Source organism: Citrus sinensis, chromosome 5 (assembly GCF_022201045.2).
Source record: "Citrus sinensis cultivar Valencia sweet orange chromosome 5, DVS_A1.0, whole genome shotgun sequence".
Taxonomy (NCBI): Eukaryota; Viridiplantae; Streptophyta; class Magnoliopsida; order Sapindales; family Rutaceae; genus Citrus; species Citrus sinensis.
In genome coordinates, this window is record NC_068560.1 from 16,051,454 (window position 1) to 16,073,123 (window position 21,670).

General features: G+C 32.3%; 3 protein-coding genes across 10 annotated transcripts; 1 reads left to right on the top strand and 2 right to left on the bottom strand.

The window, feature by feature from the left end:
• Positions 1 to 1,291: 1,291 nt before the first annotated feature.
• Positions 1,292 to 4,034, bottom strand: LOC102618674 (stearoyl-[acyl-carrier-protein] 9-desaturase 5, chloroplastic-like). The gene is made up of 3 exons (XM_006471195.4): positions 3,825 to 4,034; positions 2,487 to 2,946; positions 1,292 to 1,996 (listed from the first exon to the last, which is right to left on the bottom strand). Exons 1-3 carry the CDS (start codon positions 3,959 to 3,961, stop codon positions 1,427 to 1,429), a joined length of 1,167 nt encoding a protein of 388 aa, XP_006471258.2. The 5' UTR covers positions 3,962 to 4,034; the 3' UTR covers positions 1,292 to 1,426.
• A 4,532-nt stretch (positions 4,035 to 8,566) lies between these two features.
• Positions 8,567 to 13,094, top strand: LOC102618977 (probable serine/threonine-protein kinase PBL24). Of its 2 annotated transcripts, none has more exons than XM_006471196.4 (9): positions 8,567 to 9,003; positions 9,458 to 9,600; positions 9,839 to 9,936; positions 10,197 to 10,399; positions 11,044 to 11,745; positions 11,829 to 11,977; positions 12,064 to 12,285; positions 12,375 to 12,524; positions 12,605 to 13,094. In XM_006471196.4, exons 1-9 carry the CDS (start codon positions 8,850 to 8,852, stop codon positions 12,908 to 12,910), a joined length of 2,127 nt encoding a protein of 708 aa, XP_006471259.2. In that variant the 5' UTR covers positions 8,567 to 8,849; the 3' UTR covers positions 12,911 to 13,094. The 2 variants fall into 2 exon arrangements, with proteins under 2 accessions (XP_006471259.2, XP_052297965.1); XM_052442005.1 differs by having other exon boundaries at positions 8,859 to 8,990.
• Positions 13,095 to 13,140: 46 nt separating this feature from the next.
• Positions 13,141 to 20,170, bottom strand: LOC102619465 (transcription factor MYB33). Of its 7 annotated transcripts, none has more exons than XM_025095846.2 (5): positions 19,493 to 19,680; positions 18,397 to 18,818; positions 14,676 to 15,669; positions 14,058 to 14,381; positions 13,141 to 13,424 (listed from the first exon to the last, which is right to left on the bottom strand). In XM_025095846.2, exons 2-4 carry the CDS (start codon positions 18,751 to 18,753, stop codon positions 14,077 to 14,079), a joined length of 1,656 nt encoding a protein of 551 aa, XP_024951614.2. In that variant the 5' UTR covers positions 18,754 to 18,818; positions 19,493 to 19,680; the 3' UTR covers positions 13,141 to 13,424; positions 14,058 to 14,076. The 7 variants fall into 7 exon arrangements, with proteins under 7 accessions (XP_024951614.2, XP_015383648.2, XP_052297967.1 ...); XM_015528162.3 differs by lacking the exon at positions 13,141 to 13,424 and adding an exon at positions 20,142 to 20,170 and having other exon boundaries at positions 13,754 to 14,381; positions 19,493 to 19,603; XM_052442007.1 differs by lacking the exon at positions 13,141 to 13,424 and adding an exon at positions 20,142 to 20,160 and having other exon boundaries at positions 13,754 to 14,381; positions 18,397 to 18,831; positions 19,493 to 19,603.
• Positions 20,171 to 21,670: the final 1,500 nt, after the last annotated feature.

Sequence of the window (21,670 nt, forward strand, 5' to 3'; positions counted from 1 at the left end):
GCCAACCTCAAAAGTTTCACTGAGAAAGCTGACAATGCCTATCAACCTCAACTACAAATGCGATAATAAAAACATTACAAATATCAATAACAACACCAACGTAGGCATGATATCTAAAATTAAAAGAAAAACCAAAATATCCATCACCAAAACCTAAACAACCACTTTTTTTAATCTCCAACAGCAACTTATTTGTAAAGGAAATACTATAAATTGTTAATGGTACAATGAAAATAAAATGCCCCATTTCACTAAGAACTAGGGTTTAAACCTATTTTTCTTCAAATAATAACATAATAGCACAAAATTTTCATATAACACATGTCATTCTTCTAGTTAATATTATCCTGCATACCCCTAAAACTCTACTAAACCCATTTTAATGGAAATAACTGAATGAAAAAAATAAATTCCTTACCTCTACCATCGTAAGGTTGTGGTTACCAGTAACCACTCTCCAATGGACACTTTTTTTTTTTTGTCTTTTGAACAAAAAATGTCTTCTTTATGACCAATATTTTGATGCTCTATTTCAAAGTTTCTCTCTCTAAATTGTGAACAAGATGATGGTTCGCGCCAAGAGAAAAGGATCCTATGTTGTTTTTACATTTTGACCACTTATATATTTTCTCATTAAAAATTTTGAAAATAACTGATTTTATATTACCCTATATAAAATTATAAAATTCTTGTGAGTGGTTGAAAGGGTGCCGTGATTTGACATGTCACAATTCTTTAGGCTAACGCTCGTTACAGTGTTTGTTCAAATACGATTTTACCCTTTAAGCTCATTATTTTAAAAGGAAGATCACGGCAATTAAGGGTAGAGTGATGTTTTCGTATCCTTGGAGGGTATTTTGAAGATAGTCACTCTAGTAGGATGGTACAGGAAAATTTACCCTTGACAAAATAGGCTAGCTGGTGGAATATGACCGCAACGGCTTCATGAAACTCGCCAACGACATATTAACATCTCCCTCGTCATTGACTGAGACATTCAATTGCTTGCATTTATTTTACTTAAGACGATACTTTTTTTAGAGGAAAATATAGGTGATTATGCAAGTAAGTACTGAATTGCGAATTGCCCTTATTTCATTCGGCAATTAAAAAAAAAAAAAACACTTCTTCTTAATTCTAATTGAGATGTCTTCAATTTTGGTTTTATATGGAGTGATGTTTCATTTTTGTAGCCATTAATTGCTTGCTCCAGGGCACTCCCTATTCGTCTATTTCTATTATTTATTAATTTACCAATCATCAACCTCAAGGAGCTTCTCTTAGTGCTTGCTTTAAACAAAACTTAAAATAAAAAGAAGTTGTTATTTGAAATTAAGTGTTCATGCAAATGTTTAACATTACAAAGTAGCAAGCTTTGGCTATTATTAATTTATTAGGCATCAAATATAGCCATAAGCTGCCCTTATTAAATCCTTATCTCTTGGCCAAAAACCCAGCTGAAAGGAACAGCACTGCCTGCTTTCTCAGCCATATCTACCAGAGCTTTATTCTCCAATATTCTTCTAATCCTCGAAGGCAATCCACACACAAAATCCTGAGCTTTATGCCCTTCATTTGTAAGACCTACCAACTTCTCCACTCCCCATATCTTAATCAGAAACTCCAAGATATCAGCATAGTCCTGGCCAGTGTACACTCCAAGCCTTTGTGTAACAGCTGAGAAGTGATCAAAAGTCTTATCATCTTGCCCATCATACATCAAATGTCCCGGCATTCTGAACCTTTTCTTCATCATGCCTGCTAAAGCTAAGATGGTGTCGTCCGGGTCGATTTCAAAGAGCTTTTCAACAATCTTTGTGTAGGCAGTTTCATGGCGTTTCTCATCGGAGGCAATGGTGCCACATATTTGTGCCAGCTTCATGTCCCCATGCTCCTTGACTAGCCTCGCTGTGTTGCCATGTGATATGAATGTTGCTCTTTCTTGAAACGATGCGTAGACGAACCCGTTGTACGGATTGTTTTCAAATTTATGGTCCTATAATAGATTACACCAAAATTTAATATTGAAAAATTAAAAATATATGGGTAAATTTGATCGCCTTGAGTCATTGCAGTTTAGATCAGTTATTTATTAAAAATTACTCAAAAAATTGCTAACATTTTAACAAGTTAAACGTAGAGAATAATTTAGTAAATATGAATAAACAGAATAATTTAGTAAATATGTAGAAACAATAGTGATATTTTAGATTTTGTGTAAATAAATACATGTAAAATTCTCTTTTAATTCATAATTTTTTTTAAACAATTAGTCCATAGATTTTAACCCAATTAACCAGTTAGTTTTTTTAAAAAAAAAAAAGCGCAAAATATGCTGATTGTCTATTATTTTTCGTTGAAATTTACTTAATAATTCTCTATTTTTTAAATTTAATATACATATACAAATATATTTTATATGTATATAAATATATATAATTAAGGGTAAGATACTAAGGAAGTAAAGAAAGACTTATAAATGTTACCGTTCCTGAGCGGATAAGATACTGAATGGACCTCTCAATTTGCTTCATGTCTACACGGCCAGAGAGGTAAAGATACTTATTGAGAAGGTCACCATGTCTGTTCTCTTCAGCAGTCCAAGCCCTAATCCAGGTTGCCCAAGAAGTGAGGCTTGCACCAGTCTCATCCCTAACACCATCCAGTGAGTTAAACATTGTTTGGTAAGTTGGCAGAGCTTCTTCTGTGATCATTTCCCCAACCAACACAACGAAATATTCAGCAGGGAGTTGCTTGCATCTTTCTCTCAACTCTTTGACCTGTTCAAAGAATCCTTCTGATGCTTCGGATTCCGGCAGAAAATCGGTTGGCTGCCAACTTTTGTCGACGGGTTTCAGGTGAATCAAAACGTTGTGCTCAGCCCAAGTCTCCAATGATTTGAATATTTCAACTTTTTCTGGTGCCATGGAATGCGTCACGACGTCCCTGTGATGATGATCACCAAATTGAAGAATCATTTTGAGTGCAGAACTTTAATTTCCTAAGTGAAAATTATTCTATTTCTATGACTCAACACAATTTCCGATACAAAAGAAGACAAAGTGTAAGCGAGCACAAAAAGACAAAGACCCATCTAAGCAAACTGAGATCTTGCCTGAAAATACTCCAATATGACCCTTGATTAATTAATTTGCTACCATATATGATACCAAATTTAACTAAAAAATTAAGAAGGCTTACATAGTTTTGGTGTAAAGAAGAGAGCATCAAGCATCTAGGAGATCCGATGCAGTGGGAATGAGAAGGTAGCTTGTGGGACATAAAGTAAATTGCTTTCAGTCTCAGAGCCATAATTTTTTTTTCTCTTTTAGTTTGTTTAATTCTCATTCAACGCAACTAATATGAATTGTTTTATCATGCGCAATCTTGACAGCAAAATCTAGATTTTAGATTTTTAGGCTTTCGTTGGTCCTTCAATCATGTAGTCAATATACGTGACTTGTGAGCACACACAACACCACGCAGCTGCTTGAGTGTGTTTTAGTTTCGTGTGAATCAATTGTTGGTGCATGCTGTAAGAGCTCCACGCATAACAACACGACCAAATTACAAAATCAGAAACTGGCATGCATACTGCATAGGATCTCTGTTTTATGCTAATTAAATCACACAGCATGCAACATCAGTTGGTAAATTATGCTACATATATAACCATAATGCACGTCCTTAAAATAAAAAATTATTAACTGATCACTTCACAGAGTGTATTGTATGCAAAATACATTTCAATGTTGGCAGAAAGCAACTTGGTCTATGTACAAAAATGATAAAAATAATAATTCAAAGTAAATAAATAAACTCACTTAGTTTCGGCGCCAAGAGTAGAGCACATCAACGCTGGAGGAGATGATTTGGTTCTGGTGATGCTCCTTCGGTAAGATTGAGAATAAGGGAGCTTCCTGGGTACGAAGAAGGAGAATGTGTTTAGTTTCAGAGCCATTCTTTTTCTTCCCACTTATGATTTTCCTGAAACTTTCCTTTTCTTCGTGTATCCGCCTTTGACCCAGAAAGCACCTATATATACATAAAGGAGAAGTGTGTAACGCTCTGAAAAGCAGTTGTTTCAGAGTTTCAAAAAAAGGCGTAATTTATTAATTATTTTTCGTTGAAAGTTAACTTGATTTTAGTTACTAGTATTTTTTGCTTTGTTTGCTTATAATCAATAGAGCTGGCAAAATTTGACACTATTCACTTATTTGACAGGAACATGATATATAAATGGGTATAGATTCTCAAATTTTATTCTATTATTAAATGAGTTGGGTTTCGGTCAATATAATTTTTTTTTGTCGGATTAGATTTAAAGTTTTTACCTATTTACTATATTAATAACACAATTATGTTTTTTATTCTAAACCAATTTATAAGTTCTTGTTATCAAAATTCAAACATTGGACACGATTATCGCTTCTTCTTCTTCTTCTTTTCTTTTAGGAATGATGAACATATACATGGTGTTTTATTTATAAAATTCTATATAGATTTAGAACTTTAATAGTGTAAATGTATAATATTTTAGTAAATATATATATATTATAATATCGATAAATTACACACACTCACAAACACAAAAGGAGTGTAAATGTTTGATATAAATTTTGTTAAATATATAGACATTAAGTGGATTATTGAATAACCCGTTTATTTTTTGTGTCCGGTTAGGGTCTCAATATTTTGACATGATTATTAAATGGGTTTTGTTTTGGTTAACCTAAATTGCCACAATACTGAGACGAGACGAACATGACTTGGTCACCTGTTTTGTCAACTTTAGCTATGAGTTTAAAAAGTATATACATGCATTTGGTAAATTTTATTGCAAAAGTGTTGTTTTATTATATAATGACCAAATAGATGTAAATCTAAATTACCTTTTCTTTTACAGTATATTTAATAATGTTTAAACATGTTTTTTTCTTTTTAAAACACATAAAATGAAAAAAAATAATTAAATGAAATCTAATGAACTTTCATAATCTATTGCATAAAATATGATAAAAGTTCTTATTAGTACATAACCTGAATAAAATAAAAAGGTAATTAATATGCAATATATTCAAATTAAACTTGTTACAATAACACTATGACTATAGAAAAATATAAATAGAATGAATGTTAAAAGTCATAGTCAACCTTAATGTGAAATTGTTCATAGTTCAATGAAAATTTACGTAATCTTATAAAACTCTTATTGAATCTGATAATGGAAAATAAAAGTAAAGTATAAAAAATATGAAATTAATGGATCAAAACTTTGATACTAGACAGAACATACAGTAGTTGTGGCGATAATTTAATCGTGTGGTAATATGATATCTAATAATTTGTATTTTGGGAGATTGCCAATTTCCCCCCTACAGTAATCAACATATACCATTTTCCATTGCTATTTTTATAATGGCCAAAAACCTCCTGATAGCATAAGTTTACAATATTACCATTATTTTTAATTACTCTTTTATTTATATTTATTATAAATTAAATAAATCACATGAATAGAAATTAAATAAAAAATTAAGCATTAAAAATAAGAAATATATGTTTTGATATCAGCAAAAAAATTAATAATAAATTTTTTTCTTGTACTTATTTATTTTGTGAAAATTTTCTTATAATAAATATATAAGAAAATTATTATAAAATGATAAAAAATTTATTATAAGAAAACTTGAATGACAAATAAAAATTTATTATAAAATAAATAATAAAATATTTTGCCTATCTTTTTACATTTAATTTTAAAATATTACAAAATGTTTATTATAAGAAAATGTTCACAAAATAAATAATTACAAAAAAATTAAAATTAATTTTTTTGCTCATATCAAAACATAAATTTCTTGTTTTTAATACTTAATTTTTTATTTAGTTTCTATTCATTTAATTTATTTAATTTATAATAAATGTAAATAAAAGAGTAGTTGAAAATAAGGGTAATATTGTAAACTTATGCTGTCAAGAGGGTTTTTGGCTATTATAAAAATAGTATGGGGTAAATGGTATATGTTGATTACTGTAAGGAGAAAAGTGGCAATCCCCCTTTGTATATTTGGGTATATAAAAAAATAAGATATAATGGGTGTATGAAAAAATAAGATATAATTATATCTTTGTTAAAATATTAAGGTTATAGTAAAAACTTTAAAAAGATGTGATGTTTTATTTAATAAGCTACTTATAAAGCAACCCCTTGTTTTTAAAAATTGATATGAAAATGAAGAAAATTATCAAATAAACGGTTTTATTATTTATAAAATTTACCAAATACTATTTTTATTAAAAATTCAGAAACAAACAGCTTATTGAGTTTTAACTTTAATGGACTCTTAGTCAAATTAATTATCGATTCGCTTCTTAAAAAAAAAAGGATTATATATATAGACAATATTTGACGCGCAAATGTGTTTGCAAACACCATTTTATTCAGGCAATTGTGCAAAGTGTTGGCCCATGGTAAGTAATAATTAAATGGGCCGTATTCATGGTAAATAATATAATATTATTCCCAACTTTAAATTCAACCCTTTTAAACTGTAATTCTTTATCATTGAGCCTCTATTTGGTATTGAGATACTGTATCTTTTAAATTGTAACTGTTGTGGAGAAAAATTATATTTATAAAATAAAAGTTAGTACTATGTAGTAAATATAATTTTAAATAATAATTTTGACAAAATTAGTAAACATATAATAATTTTTTCATCACACAAATGTAAAATCAAATCAACTTAACTTTTAACTTACAACAGTTAGTGTCTATCATATACTTTAATTAGTGTTGTAATATTTAAGTTATAACTATCTAATTTCAATATTAAACGGAGCTTGAATTGAATTATTGACCATAATATATATTTGTTTTGGATAAGGACCATAGTTATATTAGTTAATTACATATTTGACCATTGAATTAAACGAAATTGATTAATTGAGAGCATGCTGCCAAGTGCCAACGAATAAACAATAATCCCTCTGAATTTATATTTATATTCGACTGATGCTCATACATGACATGTCGAGCAACGCTTTGAAGATAACTTCAATGTAGAATATTTTCATGTTCAGTTGAATATGACAAATTTCAGAATCTGTAAAGAAAGCTACAACAAAAGATACTACTAAACCCTTCATACATGTATTGAAATCTTGAAATAAACAAACAAAATTAAGTTTTCGTGGAAAAAAAAAAATTATCAGAAATGATTTGAAAATGGTGGGTAAAGCCCCTGTTGGAGAGTGCTTCGCTGTGGCAACCCAGCGCAGTAGCAAAAAAATAAATTCATATTGTGGGAGCTAGCTATCATTTGTTTAAGACCCTATTAGTTTTAAGGTATTTCATATTAGTTTTAAGTCAAAATTACTAAATACTTTAATATTATACTTTTTAAGTTATAACTATTCAATATCAATACCTAACAAGACCTAAATCATTTTAGTGTTGGCCCTCGAAAAATAAGGCACCTATAATAGCCAACCACATTTTGCAAATTTTCTAATTTATCGTAAGGAAGAGGAAAGACACACACGGTCACATGCACAGACTTGACAGGCACGTGACTCGCTTAAACTAGAATCTATAACAGTAGCCATATGACGGTGTGGTGCCATGACCAATCATACTGCTTATGTTCCAACAGGGGAAGTGGTTATTTTCTGATTTGTTTCTTATCAGTTTTTTTTTTTTAAATAGAGCTTATACTAATAGAGTTTTAATAAATAGAACTTTAAAAAAAAAATATCTGTAATGTTTTGTTATCAATAAGAATTTTTTTCTAAAAATTAAAAAATTACTCCAATAAACAAATTTTTAAAAAATTATATTATGAAATGAATGATATATCATATAAGATTGTGCAATAAATTAAGAGTACTTTAAAAAATTTAAGCCTTTAAAAAAGTTGTATAACTTCTATTTTTAAAAGTTCAACTTGTCTAAATTACCCTTAATTCGATGATACTTTTAATCATTGGATGAAAGTCATACCAAACATACATAAATACTAATTTTGTTTACAATTATAAATTTTAATAACATACTTTTGTATTTTCTTCTCTATTTTCTCACCCTTTCTATCGGACATCGTAATCTTGAGATGGTCTAGGACTTGCCTCCTTCAACCCTTAAATGTTTTACAAGTCGTTAAAAAAAAAAACACACACACACACACATAAAGCCAATAATTCCTCCCAAGAAAATCTTTAAAAAATCCCAAAAATAAAAATAATGTTAAAGCCCTGGATACTGCATTTCCATGAACATTTTGCTGCGTCTACAGAATCAAGCTTCTAAAATGTAAAATAAAACTTAGCAAAAGACAAGTTTAAGCTACTTAATTATCAATAATGTCACTTCCAGTTCTGCAAAACCAGCTTCGCATATTCAGCTTTTCTTTTTTTTAATTTCTCATTTTTGGATCATTTCTCTTGTTTTCTACCGTCAAAAATATCACCATCAACATTCTTTGTTATCATCAAAATTAAACAATCATAGAAATTAATTAAAACAATAATTAACTAATTGAGCATGGGAAACATCAAACTCCTCAACAATGAACTACTATTAAATCTAGCTAATTCTCACCACACTCACTATGAAGAAAATTTGCCAGGGCCATTCCTCGTATATCCGAATCTGCTCTGAAACTGATTCCATTTGATTCTTGCTTGGATTCACGACCACCCCATTTTCTGTTATCAACAAAACCACATCTCAATTCTGATTCATCTTCTCCGAAAATTCTCTCGACATTGTTATTTTTGCTGTATTTTATTAAGATCTAATTTGTATATTCCCTCAAAGTGTTTTTTTGCTTCTGAATTCATAGAAAATGACAGAAGAATTATGTGAAAGAGTGGTGGTGATTCAGGATGCATCAAGGGATGTGAATTCTAGTGCAATCGGAGGAATCCTGAAAAACTTGTCACTTAAACATGGAGATTCACTTAAATTTCTTGCTGTTCTTCATCAGGTTAATAATCCTAGTACGTTTTCTTTCATGCCACCTCCAAAATAGAATAAGAATTTTCCATTATTATTATTATTTCCCAAATCTTAATAGACATACATATCTTGGTAATATTGTATTGTGTATGTTAGTTGGTTCAACTCGTAAAATATTTAGCCTGTACTTGTAATCCGATGATGGGCTGGTTCCTGTCCTCATGGAATAAGGACAGATTTCTCCCCAGATGTTATTAGGGGGAGTAGATTCCTGAGCTAAAATCCTAAACTGCACAATAAAATATATGTATCTAGATTCCCAATAGAAATTAGAAAAAAATGTAAAATTCTCTGGAGTTTTGAATTTGGGTCACACCAGAATTGAGAATTGAAGAGGAGAGATATGCAAAGGAAAGGGAAACTGATTCGGTTGAGTAAAGTAAAATTCATTTTGCTAGCTTTTTTAATTTTTAATTTTTTAATTTTTATGATCAGTGGGATACAAGATCAGATTGGACTCGAGTTCCATGGTTAGAACAAACCAGAAAATAATTGAAGAACATATTTCAAGGAAGAAGGAAGAGTACCAAACAAATGTGGAGATTGAACAAATTTCCAAGCTATGCCAAGCAGAAAATGTAAGAGTAATGTAAATCATTGTGCTTTATTTTGTAGTTTTTTTTTTTAATCGCAAATTCAAACCTGGAGCTTCCATCATGGACTCAACTTACATCCATGCAGTTTTACTTCTACTTTTTTTATTTGCATTCTATCTGATATGTCACTAATTATCATTTGTCATTTGTAATATTATCTTGCAATTCTAAGGATGTTATGATCTTTGACGTGGCAATTTACTGGGCCTGAAATTCACAGATCGAGTTTGAAATAGAAGTACGTCCAGGAGTCTCTTTGAAGACTGTTGCTGTTAGAGTTGCCAAAAAATTCAAAGCAACCTGGATCATACTTGATAGGTAAGCTCTAAATTAATCTCAATCTTGGTAATTATATAACTGCGTTTGAGATAACTTTTTAAGCTTCTAATTATAATGTTGTAGTAGAAATATTCCAATTCAAGATATAGATTTTATTAAAATTTGAAGAAGTTATTAAAATTTAGAATTCTAGAACAAAATAATAGTAAGAGCCCCCACACTGTTGTTAAATACACAAGTGACTCAACACTCTCTATAAATTATTATATTTTGATTGTTGTATAATTTGACATGCACAGGCACGTGAAACAAAAAAGCTACTACTTGGAGAATCTTTCATGCAAAATATCAAGGATGAAACGAGACAACTCAATGGAACATCTAAGAGGGCACAAAGCCATTGCAAAGAACAAATTACAGGTCGAAAAAATCAATCAGGATGACCAAGTTTCATATGATGAAATGATTCCTGGAAGTCCAAGGAGAAAAGACTCGGCCAAAAGTGAGTCACTTAATTTCACCCCAGTCATATTTTAACATAAATCAAGACACAGATTTTCATCTATTAATTTTTATAATTTTATATTTTTTAAAAAAAAATAGGAAGGTGTGTCAAGTTCAAATTAATGTTTAACTTTTTATTTAAACTCGAATAATTAGCTAAATAAACTTTTTAAAACTACTTGGCCAGAACTCGAGGCAATATGAAAAACAAATTGATAAGCACGATATTTTTATATACCAATTGGTTATCCAAAAGATGTGTTAATCAAAATAAGTCAATTTTTTTTTCTTTTTTTATTGAAAAGTGACATTTATTATTTATCTTTAAACCTATAACAGTAGAACATAGTGCTAGAAAAAACAAAATTTCTGAGAAAGATAATTGTCTTAATTGAACTTTAGCCAATTTCTTTGTTTCGATGTCCTCAAGTTCATAGTTTCAGTTAACACAAGGATGAAATGTGGTACTAAAACTTTATAAGAGACCATCTTGGTAAAACTAATCTCCCTCAGAGATTAATGTGTCATTATCCCTCCTACTACTAATACTAAAATACTTGATAGTATTGACTACCTAAGTACTTCAAAAGTACTTTTGTTGAAAGTGCTTACTCAAAGACTCTTTAATTCCTGATTTTTCAGAGTCTCAGATTTCTCACAAGCCAAACTCAGATGACGAACAAGATGACGGTGTAGGGGAACCCCCATGGCATAACAATAGGAATAAATCTACTTCATTTCCTAAAGCTTCATCAAGTGATCAGCTTTTGACAATCTCTAGGGTATTAAGCAAAGAAGCTTCAAGTTCAGGTTACACTGAGACAAAGCACTCTTCACCCTTGGAACCAAATGGAGAAGAAGACGACACTTTTTCCATTGATTTGAATAAAGAAAACTTTACAAGCAGCCCAGATGCTGATCTTGAAAGCCAAAAGCAAATAAGCAAAAACATTGAAAGTTGGCTTGCAACAAGTCCTAACGAAGCCTTTGACAACTCCATTTGTCCAGTTTGCCAAAACAGAAGGCCAAAGATAGGATGGACAAGAGACTTTACTTGTGCTGAGCTACGAGCCGCAACAGATGGATTTTCGGGCTCGAAATATTTATCAGAAGGCGGCTTTGGTTCTGTGTTTAAAGGAGAAATAAATGGTCTAATGATTGCTGTAAAGCAACATAAAGATGCAAGCAGCCAAGGAGACAGGGAGTTCAAGTCCGAAGTTCAAGTTCTTAGCAAAGCCAGACATGAGAATGTAGTCATGTTATTGGGGTCTTGTTCTGATGGAAACAAAAGGTTGCTTGTTTATGAATATGTTTGCAATGGCTCTTTGGATCAACATCTATCAAGTAAGCAAACTTAAATTGACTTAATTACCAAATTTATTGTGGCTTGTTCATCAAGACTAATTGGAAGGAATTGATTATCACAGAGCACACACGCACGCATCTGACCTGGGAAAAGAGGATGAAAATAGCACTGGGGGCAGCCAAAGGCTTACAGTATCTGCATGAAAACAACATCATCCACAGAGATATGGGACCAAACAACATTCTTGTGACACATGATTTTGAACCAATGGTAATTATCAATTTACTCACAATATCTTATCTGCTTGGTTGGTTCTCTGTTTCATGTTTGTGAGTGTGACATTGCTTGTGTGACAGCTTGGAGATTTTGGCCTCGCGAAAACTCAGCGCGAAGATTCGGATTACTCTACAGAGACAGGAGTTGTGGGAACTCTGGGATATTTGGCTCCAGAATATGTTGAATGTGGGAAATTGTCAACTAAAACAGACGTGTACTCATTTGGAGTGGTTCTGTTGCAGCTAATAACAGGACTCAAGACTAATGACAAAACACTTGGAGAGAAAGGTCTTGTGGGATGGGTAAGGACTTCTAGCAAACACCACACACAATTTGTCAGTGAAATTTAAACTGGAAATCTTTTCAAAGTTCACCGGTATTTTCATTACAGGCAAGACCGCTGCTAAAGGAAAGAAACTACCCAGATTTAATCGACCCCAGAATCATAGATTGCTACGATGTTCATCAGCTGTTTTGGATGGTTCAAATAGCCAAAAAATGTCTGAGCAAAGATCCCCAGAAGAGATTGCCAATGGATACGGTATGTGTTCTTGCAAAAGACTTACTTGTCCCATTTTATGAATTCAATCTCTTAGTAATTATATTTACAATAACTTAAAGGTGGTGGATGCATTGAAATCCATAATGGAAGGCACTGCAACTAGCAATATCAGAGGTTTCTCCCCAGGATCGGATTATGGAAGTAGCACCAGCTACTCTGACTCGTCTGAATCACCATCTCAATCTGAAGATACAAGCTTGAGTGTCGATACTACATCGGTTAGTAGCATGAATGTGAGGTACCCACCAACACCCCCCATACAAACTTTCCGAAGACATCCACCTTCGCCGTCACTGCCAGCCAGAAGATCTACCTCATCCGTGCAGAGAAGAGGTTATGTGCTTTATGATGAGATGATCATTTAGATGTGATGCACAAAAGTTTCTGTTTCTGTGATCGTTAAAGCCTAATAATGTGCACTATGTAAGGACAGCCTCCCTACAAGATACCATCAGATTGGTATCGTAACCAAGTGCATGAATGTGTGGTGGTTAGAATATTCTGTATATTTATGTCGTCAAGCATGTGCTACCAGTTTTATATTCTTAAGTCGTGGCTCCTGTAGTTTTTTACATAATTATATGGTATAAAATGCAGCTAAGTAATCAACTGGCTGAAATGAACAGAAAGTAGTGAAGACTATGATCACCACCTTTAGGTTTTTATTCGAAAGCCATTCAAAGTATAATCTTATGAACTATGATCACACAATTGTCCAAAAATGATCACGTCATCACAAGAATTGTTGCAACCCTGTTAACACATAATGCCCAATCCTAGACATTATCTGAAACCTGATTCCGGCAAAAACTAATCCATAAAGAAATCATTTCAATTGCTGGCTGTCCAAGTACGTTGATGACGGTTGATAAATAGCAACTGTCAAAGAAAAATGGGTGTTTACCATATAACAAAGGTATATCATTTTATGGGAAAATATAAATTTCCATCAAAGAGAACCAAATGAAAGGGTTTCATAAAAATTCCCACAGAACCATTACCGAGAATGGAGTTTTCAATGAATTAGTAAACATTTAAGATGCTACACCCAAAATCAAGTAGACAAAGCAGTTTTAACTTGAAACACAACCCTAAACAGCTTAAAGATAGATTAATACTTTGAGCACAAGTCAAATTTGTTTTCCTTTCAGAGCTCAAACCAGCAAACTGCACACAAAATTCAATATAAACAAGTAAAATCTATCACATGAAAGCAAGCAAATATCACCTTGGAAGTGCATAATTATTTTAACAACTGTAACAAAAGCCTGAATGCATTTATACACACCTAATCAGTTCCATATTGGCATACAGGCATCACACTGGTTCAGAAAGCAAGAAATCAAAATCCACAAACAAAATAACCATGACTCCGTACAAATCATACTACAAGTCTCAATCCCAAATGAACTATGAAACCTAGCAGGCACCAGGACCTGACTAGTGACTACCAATAGTAAACTAATCATCAACATTAATGAAGCGCCAAAAGTTTCAAAAAAGGGTTCATACATTTGGCAAACAGCGGATTTCAAGGGAGTTCAGACATTTGACATACGGCAGGCATGTTATTCCATGCACAAGAGCTGAAGCCCCATCCTTGACTTGGTGCAGAAGTACCTGTGGACATCTGCTTATATTCACTGCGCAAATCATCACCAAGAAGGGTTGCTATAGCATCATTCATGACAATTGGGTCCTTAACATAAGATGAACCATGCTCAAACCAATCAGATGCTAGTAAAGCATCAGGCTGACTAACAAATAAGTTACCACTTTCCTTCTCTCTATCTGGAGTCCATGCCTGGTCAACTGGTTCTGATTTCACCTTGTATCCTACAGAACAATAAAAAGCAAGTTGATAGACTATAGCCCAAACCAGTAAGCTGGGGGAATTCATACAGTTGTACAATAGTTGGCGTAGGGGGTTCTAAGACAAACCCATTAATCACACCAAGAAAATATGCAAATAATGCAAATAAATTGTAACATCCGTGTTTCAATTAAGTAATTCAGATATCAATCAATTTAGTGACTATAACTGCACTAAACCATTTCATAAAAAGGATGACTCAAAAGTTCCAGAATGACCTTTCAAAGTAATAATCAAGATCAAATGTAGATGCTTACCAAACGTCTCCACAGGTGCTTGTTCATCCAAGGAACTTCCACTGGCACTAAGGGGAGTGCACTCATTAAAGAGAGAGGTTGCAGAATGACCCAAAGGAGAAAGAGGATCACTGTAGTCTTCCCATTCTGTTTCACAAAAATTCCGGGTGCAACTATCAGCAACATCAGGTGTAACAGAAGACGAATTTGAACTCTTATCCGAGGAATGATTTTTCAGAGTGTTAGACTCATGGATTAAAGCATCTAGCAGGCCACTGTTACGTGGTGAAGGACAACCTGAGTCAAGTGTCCCAGTCGGTGGAGGAGACTGGATAAAAGCATCAACTGTCTCAAGTAAAGGTTGTGGGGAAGATGTTCCCCAGCTACCTAAATCAGTTTCTGTATATTGGAGTGAAGGGAGCTCCAACTTCACAGCCCCCAAATTGGGCTTAGAAGCAGAGAAATTGCCATTTGAAAGGGTGTGGCTACCCTGTAACATCCCAAAAGACTCGGGGGCCTTGGGAGTAGTATCGGGATCAAGTGGAAAAGACAGCCCAAAAGATCGAGCTATCTTATCCGAAGTATCATTGTGGAACTGATCAAATGAGAACTCATTTTTAACACTTCCACCATAAGCAGAAAATAATGGCACTGATTCTCGAAGACGCTTCGGTCGATGCATTACCGGCGACACGAAGCTACAGTATTGAGAACCCAGACCTTTCATCAGCATGGTGCTTGCAGTAATATCAGGAATGTCAGGGACATAAGGTAGGACGCCCTGGTTGGCCTTCAAACTGTCAAATACAACATCAGGTATCTCATAACCATTGGCCTGCAGGAGATCATGATGGCCTTTATCCCCACTGTTTATTCCATTGATGTTCTGGCATTGAGACTCTTGCAATGCTTGGAAAGACACTTCAGGAGGATAAAGAGGTAAACCAGCACGTTGGCGTCGTTTGATTCGGGTATTCCAGTAATTTTTTATCTCATTATCTGTACGACCAGGCAACTGGCAAAAAATAAATATTATCTTAGATAAAGACCCTATAATAAAAGAACAATCAGAGGAAGCCAGATACATATATATATATTTTAGTCACTAACAATAATTTACAAAAGAAAGAAATTTCAAAACCCCACCTTAGAACATCAAAGAAGTCCAAACTGAAAAGAATAAATCTATCCCATTTTGAAGGCAGATTTTCCTTGAATCAGTAATTACAAGATTAAAATTATTTCATACAGTGAGGCAGACATCAAACTGTATGAATGAACCCCTTTCACAAAGAGGATTTGCTCTATTTCATGAAATGCATGATCAACAACAATATTGCAGGTCAACTCCCGTACAGCAGATGTATGAAAAATTTGTCTCCCAAAACGGTGAAAAGGTCCTTAACATTACCTATAAGCTGACATATACATATATCTCTTTTTAATAGTTATGTTTACATTTTATCGTATGATTTCTAAAAACCAAATGAATGAATCAGATTCCGGAGTCAAATTTATGGCACAACTGAGCATTGAAAATTGCCCAAGAAAAGCTACAATTTCTTTCCTTGAGCTTTGATCACATCCTAAGAAACAGCCTTCTTAGTCAGTTAACATTGTATAAGTTCACCAAATATACATCAGTGCCATTCTTATTCATCTAAGTTCACCAAATATACATCAGTGCCATTCTTATTCATCTCATGTATATATACAACAATTTCCCAACTCAATCTATTAATAACAAATGATTTCCTTTATGTTCTTACGCTCTCTATCTTATTGTAGACTACAACAGCCTAACTTAATGCAAGTACTATTTACATTCGTAGGAGCATTTCCAAGCACCAAAATAGAGCTACTTTAGGAGCCATGGCACCCCCAAGTACCAAAATGGCTTTGCATGAAGTTAACTGGTTATTATCATGTCAGATGTCAGAATTTTCTTTGGGTGATGTCCCTATAAACTTAATCTATTATTATTATTAATTGTTTTAATGATAAAATGATAACTACTTTTTCTTCTACTGTATAATGGAAAAGCTTAATATTAACACTTGTGTCTGTCAAATAACTATTTAATTTGAATTGGTGTGCACTTCTTACAGTCAGTGCCAGAGTGAGAATTTTCTTAGGGGAACATCATAAGAATATATTAAAGTTATGTATTTGTCCAAGCTAGATCTAACCTTTTAGACACATGTATATGTTATATTGAATTTGGATTTTGTTAACCGGTTAAGTGGTGAGAATCATGTTTTTATCTTTAGATTATTGAGCTTGGCAAGAAAATGTTGCATTGATGAACTGCATAATGCCTGACAAAAGTACGACCAAACTGTTATGTTATGTATAAGTAATTTATTTTATTTGTAAAGGGTTTACATTAAATTTTTTTTTGAAAGATATCATTATATTTATGAAAATAATTTGAAAAATATTATAGCTTTTAATGAATTAAAAGCTTTCAGTTTGGCATTTTACGAGTGCGTTTGATTGCCTTTATAAACTGGGATTGTTAATTTTGTGATATTCATGAATTTCAGAGGTATGGATGCATGCAATTGAGTCAAGCTTAGTTAACTTCATGTACTGATCTGAAAATAAACTTTGAGTAGTTTAAGAGGCTAGCTTAGTTAATATATTCTTATAATGGAAAAGCTTAATATTAACACTTGTGTCTGTCAAATAACTATTTAATTTGAATTGGTGTGCACTTCTTACAGTCAGTGCCAGAGTGAGAATTAAGCTTAATATTAACACTTGTGTCTGTCAAATAACTATTTAATTTGAATTGGTGTGCACTTCTTACAGTCAGTGCCAGAGTGAGAATTTTCTTAGGGGAACATCATAAGAATATATTAACTACTCAAAGTTTATTTTCAGATCAGTACATGAAGTTAACTAAGCTTGACTCAATTGCATGCATCCATATCTCTGAAATTCATGAATATCACAAAATTAACAATCCCAGTTTATAAAGGCAATCAAAAGCACTCGTAAAATGCCAAACTGAAAGCTTTTAATTCATTAAAAGCTATAATATTTTTCAAATTATTTTCATAAATATAATGATATCTTTCAAAAAAAAATTTAACGTAAACCCTTTACAAATAAAATAAATTACTTATACATAACATAACAGTTTGGTCGTACTTTTGTCAGGCATTATGCAGTTCATCAATGCAACATTTTCTTGCCAAGCTCAATAATCTAAAGATAAAAACATGATTCTCACCACTTAACCGGTTAACAAAATCCAAATTCAATATAACATATACATGTGTCTAAAAGGTTAGATCTAGCTTGGACAAATATATAACTTTAATATATTCTTATGATGTTCCCCTAAGAAAATTCTCACTCTGGCACTGACCGTAAGAAGTGCACACCAATTCAAATTAAATAGTTATTTGACAGACACAAGTGTTAATATTAAGCTTTTCCATTATACAGTAGAAGAAAAAGTAGTTATCATTTTATCATTAAAACAATTAATAATAATAATAGATTAAGTTTATAGGGACATCACCCAAAGAAAATTCTGACATCTGACATGACAATAACCAGTTAGATGCTCATGATGATGACCAATAACCATATAGAATATGAACATACCATTTTTTTTTTTTGTTCTTTTTGTCATTTGTAACTAAAAATTTACAATGCATTCAACAAAAGAATTTTCAATAAATAAATATCTTTATTTCACGGCATCCAAAGAAATAAACTAAAAACTTACATGCGCAGCCATTCTTGCCCATTTGTTTCCCATTTTGGCATGGAGCTCAACAATCATCTGTTCCTCTTCTTGAGTAAATGCCCCCTTCTTTAAGTTTGGCCTCAAATGATTTGCCCATCTCAAACGACAGCTTTTTCCACAGCGGAACAAGCCTGAGTTCTTTTGAACGGCATTCCAGTTCCCCTCCCCATGCTTCTTAACATAGTCGATCAAGATCGCATCTTCAGCAGATGTCCATGGTCCTTTCTTCAGGATAACTCCTCGAGCTGTACCTCCTCCACCTTCATCCATTAACGGTGAGTCAGTCTGATCGTTGGAGAGCATCATATCATCACTTCCATTCGATGAGCAACTCATCTCTCCCCAGAATCACAATAATCCCTAGCCAGAGCCAAGAACCATTCAAACAGCAGGGCAAAATCCTGAAATAAAAAGCTGAAAAGCAAAATTACACGAAAGAAAAGGTTGGGTTTTTCTTTTCCCCAGAATAGCAAAACTGGCAGTAACTTTGCACAACCATTCAAAAATTAAATCTAAAAGCCTCCTGACAAAAAGTAAAGACGAAACCGAAGTAACTAGGATACCTGAAAAATCTGATATAACCTATCTACAGAATCAGTATAATTATCAAGCAGACAAGTAAGAGAATGAAACAAATAGCTTATACAAAGTGTTAAATTTCTACCAAAAACACAAGTAGCCAACAGTAATAAAAAGAACAGATATCTTAAAACCAAAAATGGAGAAGCAGTAAATAAACTTATCAAGTTGAATTAAATTCTATTCTGCCCAACTTGGAAGCCAAATAAACCACTAACAGGCCCCCATAATTTGAAACTAAAGCAGACCCCATCAAGCAGAATTAAATTTGTCAACCATTAATTAATAATCATTACACAACATAATAAATTCAACATTAAGCAGCAATAAATTAAACAAAGATAGTCAACTAAATAGTATAACAGAATTTGACATCTTAATAAATTTTTCAAAAAAAAAACTAAAAATGGTAACCTTTTCGAGCTTCAATCAATTCAAATCCCCACAAAATCCAGTTGAATTTAAAGAAAATGGAAAAAAAAGGGTAATAATATACCTGAATCAGACTGAATTAATACAACCCAAAAACGCAAAACAGTCTCTTTTAATAACTCAATTAAAGCGCCTGAATGAGCTAAGAGCTGAAATGAAGGTCAAAATTGAACACCTGCAAACAAACCAAATCACATCACTCATTAATTACAGCAAATCTTAGCTCAATATTAGCCCGAAAACTTTGAATTAAATTAGAAAAACGGACCCTAAAAATTGCTTTTCCCAAAAATCAAAGGTTTGAATTTTAAACTATTTTTCTTCTAATCAAAGTCGACTCAGATGAAAAACGCGTGTAGATCCCAAAAAAAAAAAAAAAGACAGAGAGAGAGAGAGAGAGAGAAACCCTAGACTAAAACGAGCTGAAAAGGAGAAATTAAAAATAGAAAGAGAAGAAAAGAAAATCCTGACCGGAAATTATGAAAGAGAATCAACAGGATCCGAGCATAGAAAGAGTAAAACATTGAGATCTAGATAATGATAAGAAGAAAAGAGAACAGAAGGCAGAGTGATGTTTAAAAATGAAAATGGAGAGCGAGAAAATGAATGAGATTTTTTTTTTTTGAATAAAAAAAAGGAAAAAAGAAAAAGAAAAGGAGAGAAAAATGGCAACTCAAGAGAAATATCAGGGGAGATAAAGGAGGAGAGAGTACCAGCTTTTATTTTCAGCTTTATTAGCTACTTTCAGAGAAGCCATTTTCTTACTTATATTCTAGTACTTTCCCGTAATTACATTTAGTCCTTCATGTTTTATGTAATTTAAAAGTATAAACATTGTTTATAATTATTTTCACATAAGTCTCTACTTTTTAAATTATCTCAATTTAAAGATGCATAATCCAATAAGCTATTTTCAAATTTTTTGTTGTTATTTAGTTTTTTTTTTTGTAGAGCTTTTGAAGATTAAGACTCCATTTGCTATATTTTTTTAATAGTATTTATTTAAGTTTTTATTTTAAAAATTTTGTTTGTTTAATTATCAACAAAAATTTTATTAAAAATTATAAAATTATTTTAATAGGTAAATTTTTTAAAATTATACCATGAAAAGAATGAAATAACATTGATCCGCTAGACTTATTTAACATACACTTATAATACTTGTGTGTTTTCAAATATAGTGATGGCTTTGTTTGAAACGACATTAATTATGAAATTTAGATGTCTATATGCCGCAATATCAATGATCCTGTTAATGAACCTATTGATGGGGACTCATTTGAAAAGAATGTGAACTTTGCCACTATTTATGACATTTTTACTATAAAGAGAGAGAAAACGAGTGACTGACTGACTGGATCAACCCGAGTGCAGAGCTGAAAGCTCTCTCACTCTCTTTCTTCTGTGTTTTGCACTCTTACTTGCTTTCCTTTTGAAACTATTGTGTGTATCAAAATGGCAAATGCAGCCGCAGAAGATTTTTTATGATGATCAATCACGATCAGAGAGTTCACGTTTCGATTTTGCTACGTGGGGTCCATGACTTGGGTCTTTTGCTCCTCATTGGCACGTGTACTCCACGCGCTCTAGCAGAGTTTCCTTGAATGCCCCAAGCCCATTTATGCCGCGTGCAATGCGATATTGAAAGAAGTTGGGACCATCCTTCACATGCGGATACAATTATAGCCGTTGATCTGATTTCTCCAAAATGCCGTATCGAAAGGTGGAGAGTTTTTCACTTTAATTTTTGAATTTGGATACAAGTTTTTATCTTTGGATTTCTCATAATTTAACCGTAAAATTTTGAAATTGTAAATTAATTTTTTTTATTTTGACAACTCATTTACATTCTACCTTTGCATTATGTAAATGATTAATAATTTGTATCATTATTTAAATTTAAAAAATTGTGTTAAAAGATACTGCTAAATTTAAAATATTTGATTATCTATAGCTGTGACTCTGGTTTTTCATGGCCATTATACTCCTAAATTGTACACTGTCGATTTTTTGGTCATTTAACGGTGTTTAATCTCGAATCCTTTGTATTAAGTTCTGAACCTATCAAATTCCTTTAGTTAGCATGAATTTTATTTATTTAAGTAATGAAAGAATATATTTTGATTGTTTCTTATATTTTAAGTTTTGGAATTTACGATTGTTTATTGCTTAATTAATTAAAATGTTGATAAAATAAGATACCTTATTCTACATACTAGGAAGGTGAAATTCAAAAATTCAA